The 13630-nt window shown below is 39.5% G+C and overlaps 1 protein-coding gene across 1 annotated transcript in view; it reads left to right on the forward strand.

Annotated features, from left to right (window-relative positions):
- Positions 1-13630, forward strand: part of SLC26A8 (solute carrier family 26 member 8) — a 74484-nt gene that overhangs the window by 44697 nt on the left and 16157 nt on the right. The window contains exons 8-9 of the mRNA XM_037146256.2: positions 9067-9214; positions 10114-10227. Of these exons, the coding sequence (XP_037002151.2) occupies positions 9067-9214; positions 10114-10227 (262 nt within the window). The remainder of the gene's footprint in view (positions 1-9066; positions 9215-10113; positions 10228-13630) is intronic.

Consider the following 13630-nt stretch of genomic DNA (forward strand, 5'->3'; position numbering starts at 1 on the left):
ACATGGAAGGGTGCCAGTCACATAGGAAAGAAGATGAAGTGACTGGAAATGGGGTGAGTGCCAGGCAAACCTCCAGAAGCCAGGTAACAGCATTGTCACCTCTCTAAGCCCTCCCCACACAGAGCCACAGCAGTGAAGCTTGTTGCCCCACCCTGGCAATTTTCTAAGTCTCTGCCCCATACAATTTACAGGTGCCTTTTCTAAAAGGCCATACTACAATGACAGGGAGTAAAAGAAGCTCTACCTAATACATAGAAACAAACACAGAGGCTGCCGAATTGAGGGGACAAGGAAATATGACCCACAAGAAAGGACATAACAAAACCCCAGAAAAGAACAAAGTGAAATGGAGGTAACCAACCTATCAGATGCAAAGTTCAAAACACTGGTGATGAGGATGCTCAGAGAACTCACTGAGTAGGAAAAAAAAACATAAGGCAATAAATAAAGGTTACACTGAGTGAAATAAAGAAAAATTCACAGTGAACCAATAGTAAAGGGAAGAAAGTCAAGATTCAAAGCAACGACTTGGAACATAAGGAGGAAATAAACATTCAACCAGAAGAGAAAGAAGAAATAAGAATTCGAAGAAACAAGGACAGTATATGAAGGCTCTGGGACTTCTCCAAACATGCCATCTTCTGAATCATAGCGATGCTGGAAGAAGAGGAAGAGCAAGAAATTGAGAACTTATTTGAAAAAATAATGAAAGAAAAATTCCCTAATTTGGTGAAGGAAATAGACATGCAAGTCCAGGAAGCAGAAAGAGTCCCAAACAAGCTGGACCCAAAGAGGACCACATCAAGACACATCATAATTAAAATATCAAAGGTTAAAGATAAACAGAGAGTCTTAAGAGCAGCAAGAGAAAAGCAGAATTACCTACAAAGAAGTTCCCATAAGACTGACATTTACATACCTTGGATTTACTTTGAAATAACATTGGGATAGGCCTTGGGTAGGAGTACAGATACAGTAAGACTGGTTATAAATTGTTAAGTGTCGAAAGTCAGTTTTGGGTACTCCAGGGTTCATTATACTACTCTTTCTTTTGTAAATGTTTAGAAATTTTCCACTTTTGAAATAGGAGATCAAACATTTATGAGTGGTACTATGTATGTTCCATGCGTATAAAGGGGACCAGAAACATAGATTCTGATCCCTAGAAATCATAGCTTAAAATCTACTACACAGAAGCTGACTCAACAGATACGCTGGGCGACAGAGTAAAACTACTAAACCCACACACAAACAAACAAGCACCCTTTCTTATAAGAATTAGGGTGGTCATTAATCCTCTGATTAGCAATCTCACAGTTATACTGAGAAAGAAGAAATTTTACTGTCTCAAGGAGAGTTTCCTAGTTAACAATATGGAAGGAGATATATCGTGCTTATATGTGCTTGGCAATGTTTTGTATACATGATCTTAGTAGAAACAGATGACCATGACCACCAGCAAACTGAACTCAGGTCTGAAAATTCTGGTGACTTACGAACGACAGGAGGTTAGAGAAGATTCTGGGAGCTGGTGGAGCAGGAGACACCAGGAATCTGTCTCTCCACCTGAGCAACAGTGTCACTGGCACAATGACGCTGTAACTGTTTTGGAACTCTGGAGCCTATCGAAGACTTACAACTTCAAGGGGAAGGTTCAGATGGTACATTGTATAATTTTAGTCAATGTGAGCTCCTAGCACAGGAGCAGCTACCATCTGCCTCCCCATCCTCATGGCAGGCAGCATGCATGAGTTCCTGGAGCAGCTCGCACACGAGCTGCAGGAGTTTGGATGGGCAAAAAGGACCCCGTTCTCCAAGTATAGAAAATCTGATTGGTTGCTCTGATATTGACTGTGGTTTCTGATCACAGAGGTGCAGACAGAGGTGGGCAGCCAGTTTTTCTGCACCTCACCCCCATTGTTGCAAGCCCTGCACCCTCTGGATGAAGTGACTTCCATAATGTTTAAAGAGCCAGAGCCCCCTTTTTCCTTTTTATTTTTCTTTTGGAAGTCAGACATGAAAGATTAGGACATCAGAAAAACAACTGCATATGTAGGGAAAATTAGAAAGTAACCACACATGCCCAGAGAATGGCTCAGAAAAGACCAGACAGGACCTTACATTTATACCTCAGGCTAATCCTTGCCATAGCAACAGCCTATAACAAAAAACAATAACATAAACAGCAAACCCTGGGAAGGGAGAGAATCTGATTTCCGGAATTACCACATTATGGGATTCAAATGTCCAGGGTTCAACAAAAATTACAAGGCATTCAAAGAAATAGGAAGTATGGCCCATTCAAAGAAACAAAGTAAATCAACAAACCCCCCACCCCTGCCCTGGCTGGGTGGCTCAGTCGGTTGGAGCATTATCCTGTGAACCAAAAGGTTGCAGGTTCGATCCCTGGTCAGAGCACATACTGGAGGCAACTGATCAATGTTTCTCTCTCACATTGGTGTTTCTCTCTCTCTCTCTCTTCTCCTCTCTCTAAAAATCAATAAACATATCATTGAGTGAGGATTTAAAAAGAAAACTGTCCTGAAAAAGACCCAGTGGCAGATCTACCAGACAAAGACTTTAAAACAACTATCTTCAAGATACTCAAAGAACTAAAGGAAGAGATGGATAAAGTCAAAAAAATAATGTATAAACAAAATGAAAATATAAAAAGAAGATAGAAAACCTAAAAAAAAGAAGTCTTGGGCTGTGAAGTACAGTAACTGAAATAAAAAATTCACTAAATCACATGCCACATAATGACATTTCAACAATAAACTGCATATATGACAGTGGTCCCATAAGCTTATAATGGACCTGGAAATTTTCTATTATCTAGTGACATCAGAGCCATTCTAGCGCTGCAGCACATGTCACTCACGTGTCGGTGGTGATACTGGTCTAAACAGACCTGCCGCACTGCCGTCCTGTGAAAGGAAGTAATAGCACATGCAATGAAGAACAGTACATAAGACTTGATACTGATAATAAATGATTGTTATTGGTTTATATTTTATACTATATTTTTATTATTATTTTAGAGTGTCATCTTTCTACTTACAAAAAAATTGCTGTAAAACTGTACTGTGTTATGCCAGCAGCAGCCTCATACATTTCATGTTTACCACACCTCTGACCGCATCTATTTCTTCTGTGCTTTACTTAATCTTGTGTTTCCATCAATTGTGGTCACTAAGCAGACAAAATACACTGTTAGAGTTTTTGGTAAGAGGCCATGTTGAATGATTAACCTGTTGCAAAATTAAAAGTGATTAAAAATTAAAAGTGAAAGTGGAAAATCAGTGATGGTCACTGCTCGCAAGTCAGACACATCCCATTCCGCCACAGCTATGATCTTGAAAAGCAAGAATGAAAGCATGGTATCTGTTAAACGGTCTAGTTCCTTGAAGGCAACAAGACTAACAAAAGCTCAAGAAGGACTATATCAGATATAGAGAAACTTCTAATGACCAGAATTGGAGACCAGACACAGAATTGTATGTATCTCTCTTAGCACCATGACAATCAGGGCCACAGCAAAAAGTTTGTGATCTTGAGAGAAAAGACTGGACCCAACTACAGTGTTTCATTTACTGCTAGCTCTGGATGTCTTAAATGACTCAATATTCGTAACATAATGTGAAAGTAAGTGGTAAGTTCTATGAGTGCTGATGTGAAGGAAAATCTAAGTAAGCTGATTGTGGAAGAAAATTATTTTCCAGAACAAATATTCATTATGGATAAAAAACCCTCCCTGTTCTGGAAATGGATGCCTGAAAGAACTTCCCTCCATAGGAAGCCAAGCAATTCCGGGTTTCAAGGCCTTTAAGACAGGGTAATAGCCTTGCTTGAGGGCAATGTTGCAGGCCAAAAAATCAAAATCTTTTGTGACCTGGCACCGTGAGAACCCCAGGACCTTCCAGCATGTCAGTACGCACACACTGCCAGCGCACGGCAGGAGCCACACATACTGGATTACCCAGATCCTCTTCTACAATGTCTTCCTGAATCACTACACCAGCACGATGGAGGAGTACTGTTTGGAGAACAACATACCTCTCAAGATTTTGCTAATAGTTGATAATGCCCCCAAATACCCTCCTTTTATTGGTGATCTTCATCCCAATATCAAAGTGGTATTTCGCCCTCCAAACTTCACCTCTTTGACTCAACCAATGGATTAAGGAGTTACAACAGCTTTTAAGACCTACTACTTGAGAAAGACCTTTGCTCAGGCTATTGCTGCAACTCACAAAGACACTAAGAAGACAACAATGCAATTCTGGAAGGAACACAACATATATGATGACATCAAGAACCTGGCTTGGACATGGGGTCATGTCACCAAGGAGTATATGAACAGCATCTGGAAGAAGATGCTCAGAATTTTTTCCATGACTTCAAAGTATTTTCCAAGGATAAGGAGATTACAAAAATCAACAAAGCTGTGGTTGAGCTGGAAAACAACTTCAACCTGGGTGTGGGTTAGGATGCCATTAAGAAATTTGCAGAGGCAGTTCCTGGGGAATTAACTGATGAGGAATTGTTGGAACTGGAACAGGGTCACATAGCTGCAGAATAGGCAAGAGAAAAGGAAACTGCAGAAAAATAAGAACTCTCAACAAAACTAACAGTGAAGAGTTTAACAAAAGTTTTGCAGACTTTAACACACTTCTTGAAAATCTAGACCCAACACCAAATGGTGTTTATTAATAGAAATGTTCATGGTGCATTATCTGCTTACAATCAAATTATGATGAAAAAAAGAAACATACCAACCAAACCACAATGGGCAAAACTTCTGAAAAGAGTGACACCTCCTGAAGAAGAGCCTCAGGCCGGTCCTGCAGGAGGTGTTCCAGAAGAAGGCATGTTGTCTGTCATAGGAGAGAACAGCTCCGTGCGTGTTATTGCCCCTGAAGACCCTCCAGTGGGACAAGATGCGGAGGTGGAAGACAGTAATATGAATGATCTTGACCCAATAAAAGCCTAGGCTAATGTGTGTGCTTGTGTCTTAGTTTTTAACCAGAAAGTTTAAAAAGAAAAAAAACCCTTTAAAAATAGAAAAATTATAGAATAAGGATATAAAGTAAGAAAATATTTTGTACAGTTCTATGATGTGATTGTATGTTTTTAAGGTAAGGGTTATTACAAAAGAGTCAAAATTAAACTCTTTTATAAAGTAAAAAGTTTATAGTAAATTAAGGTTAATTGATTATTAAAGAAAAAATTACTTTTTAAAGAAATTTAGTGCAGCTAAAATTACTGTATACTGCTGCATACTTTACAAACCTACGTGTACTGGGCTTGTGAAGTATATAGCAGTGGACAGTAATGTCCTAGGCCTTCGTTTGCACTTACCACTCACTCACTGACTCACCCAGAGCAACTTCTAGTCCAGCAAGCTCCATTCATGGTCAGTGCCCTATACAAATGTACCATATTGTATCTTTTATACCACATTCTTACTGTACCTTTTCTATGTTTAGATATATTTAGACATGCCAATACTTACCACTGTGTTACAATGCCTATAGTATTTGGTACAGTAACATGCTGTACAGGTTTGTAGCCTAGTAGAAATATGCCTGTACCATATAGCCTAGCTTTGTGTTAGCTGTACCATCTACAATGTTTGCACAATACAATGTTTGCACAATGGTGAAATCACTTAATGACACACTTAGAATGTATCACCATCATTATGCAACACATGGCTATATAGGTATCCATAGGCAGATTTGAGTAGTCAAAAGAATCAGTGAACTAGAAGATAGGACTATGAAAATTATTGAGGCTAAGGAACAGAAAAAAATAGATTGGAGAAAAGTGAACAGAGCCAAAGGCACCTCTAGGACATCGTCAAGAAGACCAATAGACACATCATGGGAGTCTCAGAGGCAGAAGAGAAAGGGGTACAAAGAACATTTGAAGAAATAATGGCTGAAAACACCCCCAATTTGATGAAAGACATGAATATAAACATCTAAGAAGCCGAACAAATTCCCAGTTGGATGAACTCAAAGAGACCCACACCTAGAAACATTAATCAAACTTTCCAAAGACAAAGAGAGAATCTTGAAAGCAACAGGAGAGAAGTGACTCATAACACACAAGGGCTTCTCCATAAAAAAAAATGAGCAGATTTCTTGTCAGAAACTTTAGAGGACACAATGTATTAGGTCAACATATTCAAAATACTAAAGGAAAAAAAGGATCAATCAAGAATCCTGGGACTTCCAGTCAAGATGGAGATGTAGGTAGACATGCTTCATCCCCTTGCACAACCACAAGAAGAATCACAACTAATCTCAAAATAAAAAACACCCAGAACTGCCAGAAAATCAAACCGTATGGAAGTCCGACAACCACTGATTTAGAGAGGGTGTATTCATCCAGACTGGTAGGAGGGGTGGAGACGGGAGCCAGGGCGGAGAGGGCACAGTGCAGCATGGGAATGTGTCAGTGGCAGCAGTGGTGGAACAGGCTATCCCGCATTCACATGTGGTGGATAAAAACTGGCAGGGAGACCTTGGTAGTGAGCAATTTCAACCACAGGCCAGACCATGCAGCCCAGGGTTACCATGCCAGGAACATAAAGCCTCACAACTTCTGGCTGTAAAAACCAGTCAGGGCTGGGGCAGCAGAAGAAACTGCCAGTTTCTCAGGAGAGTCCATTTAAAGGGTCCTCGTGGATCTAGAATGTACACAAACCCACCCACTCCTGGAACTACCACAAGGGCAACAGCTGGAGGGCACCAGTTGCATACAGGAAGTGGGTGAAGTGACTGGAATGGGGCAAGTAAAGCCAGTCAGTGGCACTGTCCCCTCCCCAATCCTCAACACACAGTACCACAAAGTAGTGAAGCATGTTGCACCACTTTGGAGAATAATACCTAAGGCTCTGCCCCTTACAGCTTAACAGTTTCCCTAAGTTAGAGACTCAAAGCAGCTCTACCTAATATACGGAAATAAACACTGGGAGGGTGCCAAGTTGGGGAGACAAAGAAATAAAGACCAAATGGAAGAACAGAATAAAATCCTGGGGCAGAGAAAAAAAAAAACTAAATGAAACAGATAGCCAACTTATCAGATGCAGAGTTCAAAACACTAGTGATAAAGATACTCAGAGAACTCACTGAGTATGGCAAAAACAAGGGAAGAAATGGAGGTTACACTAAGTGAAATAAGGAAAAATCCACAGGGAACTAGCAGCAAAGGGAAGGAAGCCAGGATTCAAATCAATGATTTGGAACTTAAGGAAGACAAACATTCAATCAAAACAGAATGAAGAAACAAGAATTTAAAAAAGAATGACGAGAGTATAAAAAGACTCTGGGATACTTCCAAAAGTGCCAACATCTGAATCATAAGGGTGCCACAAGAAGAGAAAGAGCAAAAAATCGAAAACTTATTTGAAAAAATTATGAAAAAATCTCCCCCAATTTGGTGAAGGATATAGACATGCAAGTTCAGGAAGCACAGAGAATCCCAAAGAAGTGAACCCAAAAAGGACCACACCAAGATATATCATAATTAAAATGCCAAAGGTTAAAGATAAACAGAGAATCTTAAAAACAGCAATAAAAAAGCAGAGAGTTACCTACAAAGGAGTTCCCATAAGACTGTCAGCTGATTTCTCAAAAGAAATTTTGCAGGCTAGAAGGGACTGGCAAGAAGTATTCCAAGTCATGAAAGGCAATCACCTACAACCAAGATTATTCTACCCAAAACGCCACCTGATTGAAAAAAATGGGGAAGGGACTTGACATTTTTCCAAAGAAGATGTGCAGATTGGCAATAAGCACAAGGTAAGACACTCAGCACCATTAATCACTTGGGAAATGCAAATCAAAACTACAATGAGATAACACCCACTAGGATGGCTACTAAAAAAAAGACAAAATAACAAGTGTTGGTAAGGATGTGAGAAAATGGAATCCTTCTGCACTGTTAGTAAGGGACTAAAGGGACTAAAAAGGTAAAATAGTACAGCTACTGTGGCAAGCAGTATGGCATGTCCTCAAAAAATTAAAAATAGAATTTTCATGTGAGGCAGCAATTCTACTTCTGAATGTATAGCAGGGTCTCGATTTATTTGTGCACCCACATTCGTGGCATTATTATTCATGTAGCAAAAATGTGGATGAAGCCATGTCCATCAGCAGATAAATGGATAAGCAAATGTACATACATTCATACAGTTAACTATTATCCAGCCTTAAAAACGAAGGACATTTTTACATGTACTGCAACCAGGATGAACGCTGAGGACATTGTGCTAGGTAAAATAAGCCAGTCACAAAAAGACAAATACAGTATTTTTCACTTATATCAGGTACTTAGAGTAGTGAAAATCATCAAGACAAAGAATAGAATGGTGGTTACCAAAGTTGGGGGGAGGGTGAAATGGAGAGTTATTAAGTGTAGTTTCCATTTTACATGATGAAAAGAGTTATGGAGATGATGATGGTGATGGTTGCACATTATGAGTGTACTTAATACTACTGATCTGTACAATTAAAAAATGCATAAGGTGGTAAATCTCATGTTATCTGTTTTTTACCACAACAGCAAAAACTTGTAGGAAAATAAAACTTCAGGAAGGAAGGTGTAGACAGAATTGGAAGTAATTTGTATGAAGGAAAATGACTAAAATTACATCCTATGAAATTTGAGTGTGACTAGAAGGGAATACACTGAGCTTTTTAGCTCTAAACTTTCTTAGGTGTGATATCTGCCTATTGTTTGGGCACTGGTATGGTCTCAAGTACTGTAAATAAACCATTTCTCATCAGTCTTTGTGGATTTTGCCTGTTCTATTTGTTCTCATTGCTACATGGCAAAAACCTTGAACTAGAAGAGAGCTGAGCATGGCCTCTTAATAGTTTTTGTAATTTGGCTTAGTTTGCTGGCAGCTTTGGCAGGCTGCTGCCTCAGTTGTTCTTATCTCTGTTATTGTTATTGTTTTTAAGCATCAGGGCCTGTGCTGTATAATACAGATGGAGTTGGGGAGGTGCCAATAAATGATTCCTGTTCTCCAGGAATAATTCCATTTTATTCCAGTTTCCTGTATCCTGTAACGCCAGACTTTGACATTCTTCAGGAGATTATTTTAGAAGCCTTCTTCTTAGCTTTGGTGAGCTCCTCACTGCTCCTATTCCTGGGCAAGAAGATTGCCAGTTTCCATAACTACAATGTCAATTCCAACCAGGTGAGAGGGCAGGCCTTTCTATTACTTCCTCTGACCCTTAAGTCTTTGTTCTCTAAACTGAGATTCCTGCTAACATGAAGACTGGATTCTTCTGTAACCAGACCAAAATTTAAACTGTAATTACCAAAGGACTTTTGAGAAGTGTAGAATGCTTAGCTATGGAGCTACCTGAATTGATACGTTATTCCCCTAGAACAGATACAGTGTAGGGATGCAAGAAGATAGCACATGGCATCATGTTGTTGAGCTAGTGGAGGTCTCTCTTAATTTTGTCTTCCTATCCACCAAATCCTCAGAAGTCAGACACACTCTGAGGTGCAGTGAGAAATGATATGGAACAGCAAAACCAGGCTACTCATATATATACTTAAGTCAATCTCCCAGAAAGAGTTGTCTTTTCTTATTTTTGGAAAATCTGCTCAGTTCAGCCCTTTCCCTAGGACTCAGAAAGGAAATCTGGAAGCATGGGGTGTCCCACTTTTAGGATACTTTAGAAGGAAGAGAGAAAACCAGTATTAAGTTCTCTCTCTCATGTGACCATGAGAAGGAGAATAAAAAGGCAAGAATCTCATTTTCTCACTTTGAAAAGAGCTTTTCTTGTGATCACTACCTAAAATGAAGTTTCATCTTAGTGTAGAAGCCAGATTTGCCATTCTTTTGTCCTTTCTAAGAATATTTCAGTGTTATTTGAAGTGATATAAACAACCTATCCTCATACATAAAAAATAGACAGCACTTGTCAGCACTCTTCAACAACTAGGCCTAAATTGTTTGCCATTTTCTTTTCAGTAAAGCTTATTTATTTATTTATTTATTTATTTTATTATTTAATTTATTGAGGTGACATTGGGCAACAAGATGACACAGGCTTCAAGTGTATGTTTCCCATTTCTTTATAGGACTTAATAGTCATCGGGCTTTGCAATGTCGTCAGCTCGTTTTTCAGATCTTGTGTGGTTACTGGTGCTGTCGTCAGCACCATTATCCAGGATAAAACTGGAGGAAGACAACAGGTATGTTGAAACACAATTTGATCTCTAACCTATAAAGATATTTATGTTTCTTTCTATATATTCATAGAAAGGAATTGCATTAGTTTAATCATGATGCTATTTTATTTTTTAATTGAATTTATTGGGTTGACATTGATTAATAAAATTATAAAGATTCAGATGTACAATATATACTGCATCACCTGTGTGTTGTATTGTGTGTTTACCACCCCGAGTCAAGTCTCCTGTCACCATTCATCTGCCCTTCTCTCTCTTCTACTTCCCTCTACTCCCCTTCCCTCTGGTAATCACCATGCTGTTGCCTGTGTCTATGAGGTTTTCTGTTTGTTTGTTTTGTTTTTTGTCTTCTTTGTTTGATCCCCTCATTTCTTTTACCCACCCCACAACCCTCCACCCCTCCGACAGCTGCCAGTCTGTTCTCTATGAGTCTATATTATTTTCTTTGTTGGTTCATTAGATTCCACATATGAGTGAAACCATATGCTACTTGTATTTCGCTTAGTATAATTGTCTCCATTTTTTTCCTTTTCAATGTTATACTTGTTGGGGAAGATCTCTTGAAAGAATCTGGATTTCATGCTTGCCTTAATTTTTGCTGAGATTTTTGTCTTAAAATTTACTCATCATTGTGGAACTTGAAAGTAATTTTCTATCGAAGTATTATTATGTGTGAGAAGCTTGTCTATTTTAGCCTATAAAAAACACACTATTTTCCATGTAACATGCCTGAGAGATAATATTGCAGGTAAACTAACCATCACCCATTCGTATTTTCTCTATGAGAGATACATTCTCAGCCCTAGTTTGAGAAAGCAACAACATAGCTCTCTGCATCCTGGCAGCCAAACTAGAAACTGTCTTGGCTTCCTCCCAGGGCTTGGCATGGGGCTCTCATGACAGAAAGTAAGGTCTTTGTCCAGGCGAGCCTAGGGAATTTATGGCCATTCTACCTTTGTGGAAGAGAAAATTATCAAAGTCAGACTCTCTTCAGGTATTCTGAATGAGTAAACTAAGTGTATGGGCAGGCGGCGGCGGGGGGCTGGGAGTGGAAAGGGAGAGGGATGGTAAAGAAGGCTCTAAAGGCCAACCCCCTTGCCTAACTGCAGGCATGAGTGCAACGCTCATGAATGTTAAACTTACTAGATCAAAGTCACAACTTTACAGCATGAGAGGTGTTCCGTTTCAGCTCTGTAGCCTTATGAAATGTCAAAGAACTGTCAGAATTGAAATTAGGGAATGGGTCAAAATTCAAAGGCAGAGAAACAGTGACAGGGGCCAGAGACAAGCTAAGGATGCAGAAGCATGGTAATCTGATGTAGCCCATGCTCAGGAACTGAAGTGTCAGAAGAAGGGGTACTAACTTTTTTTAAGTATATTTAATTGATTATGCTATTGCAATTGTCCCATTTTCCCCCCTTCACTCCCCTCCACCCTGCACACCCCCTCCCACCCACATTTCCCCACTTTAGTTCATGTCCATGGGTCATACATATAAGTTCTTTGGCTTCTACATTTCCTATATTATTCTTACCCTGCCCCTTTCTATTTTCTACCTACCATTTATACTATTTATTCTCTGTACCTTTTCCCCTTCTCTCACCCTCCCACTCCCCTGCTGATAACCCTCCATGTGATCTCCATTTCTGTGGTTCTGTTCCTGTTCTAGTTGTTTGCTCTTGTTTTTGTTTTAGGTGTGATTGTTAATACCTATGAGTTTGCTGTCATTTTACTGTACATGTTTTTTATCTTCTTTTTCTTAAATAAGTCCCTTTAACATTTCATATAACAAGGGCTCGGTGATGATGAACTCCTTGAACTTGACCTTATCTGAGAAGCACTTTATCTGCCCTTCCACTCTAAATGAAAGCTTGGATGCAATTTTGGATGGAGGTCCTTGCCTTTCGTGACTTGGAATACTTCTTTCCAGCCCCTTCTTACCTGTAAGGTCTCTTTTGAGAAATCTGCTGACAGTCTGATGGGAACTCCTTTGTAGGTTACTGTCTCCTTTTCTCTTGCTACTTCTAGGATTCTCTCCTTCATTTTAATCTTGGCTAATATAATTATGATGTGCCTTGGTGTGTTCCTTCTTGGGTCCAACTTCTTTGGGACTCTCTGAGCTTCCTGGACTTCCTAGAAGTCTATTTCCTTTGCCAGACTGGGGAAGTTGTCCTTCATTATTTGTTCAGATAACTTTTCCACTTGTTGCTCTTCCTCTTCTCCTTCTGTCACCCCTATAATTCAGATGTTGGAACGTTTGAAGATGTCCTTGAGGTTCCTAAGCCTGTCCTCATTTTTTTTGAGTTCTTGTTTGTTCATTCTTTTCTGATTGGTTGTTTTTTCCTTCTTTCTGGTCCACACTGTTGATTTGAGCCCCAGTTTCCTTCCCATCACTATTGGTTCCCTGTACATTTCCCTTTATTTCATTTAACATAGTCTTCATTTTTTCACCTAATTTGTGACTAAATCCAACCAATTCTGTGAGCATCCTGATTACCAGTGTTTTGAACTGTGCATCTGATAGGTTGGCTATCTCTTTATTGCTTAGTTGTATTTTTTCTGGAGCTTTGATCTGTTCTTTCATTTGGGCAATTTTTTTTTGTCTTGATGCACCTGTTACATAGTCAAGGGGGGAGTCTTAGGTATTCACCGGGGTGGGGTAACCCATGTCGCTTGGACACTAACTTTTAATAAGGAAAGATAAAGTGTCCCAGGCCAGGCTAAATTTGGTGAAATGTCTGGTGAAAACTAATAAAAGGCAGAATATTGAGCAAGGGCAAGAGTGTGGGTCTAAAGTAAGACCATGTCATATCAGTCTATGTGGACCGGACTTTGTCATCGTAGAGCTTCCGCCAGATGCACTGGCTTTACAGAGAAGCCCTTTTCCACTACTCATTAACAGAAAGGAGGAAGGTGGGTTATATTAGAAAGAAGGATGTTCTTTTTTTTAAAATTAATTTTATTTAGTTATTTTTCAAGTACAGTTTTTTGTCTATTTTTCCCATCCCAGCCTCCCCCACCCCTTGCTCCTCACCTCCCTCCCATTTCCACCCAGAAGGATGTTCTATGCGAGAACAAAAAACCTTTGAAGTCAGAATGAGAGGGTTTTATGATAAGAAGACGCGGAAATGACAATTCCAGGCTTTAGTTCCAAGTATATTTTGACTATAAGATACAGGGAACTAACTTTGTTGATTTACTTTGTTGAATTCAGTCTATAAGCATTACATAAAGATACAGCTGGAAAAAACTAAATTGCAGTGCAAGTAAAATTAAGTACAGAATAAGTACAATAAATTTAAAAAGCCATAAATAGTGCAAGGAGAAAGATGGAGGAAGTGGGACTTCTGCAGATTACTGAAGGACGGTTAGATGGGTACAGATGGCGGGCAGGGAGAAGGGCTTC

This window comes from Artibeus jamaicensis, unplaced genomic scaffold (assembly GCF_021234435.1).
Source record: "Artibeus jamaicensis isolate MK-2021 breed Jamaican fruit bat unplaced genomic scaffold, CSHL_Jam_final contig_1803, whole genome shotgun sequence".
In the NCBI taxonomy this organism is placed as follows: Eukaryota; Metazoa; Chordata; class Mammalia; order Chiroptera; family Phyllostomidae; genus Artibeus; species Artibeus jamaicensis.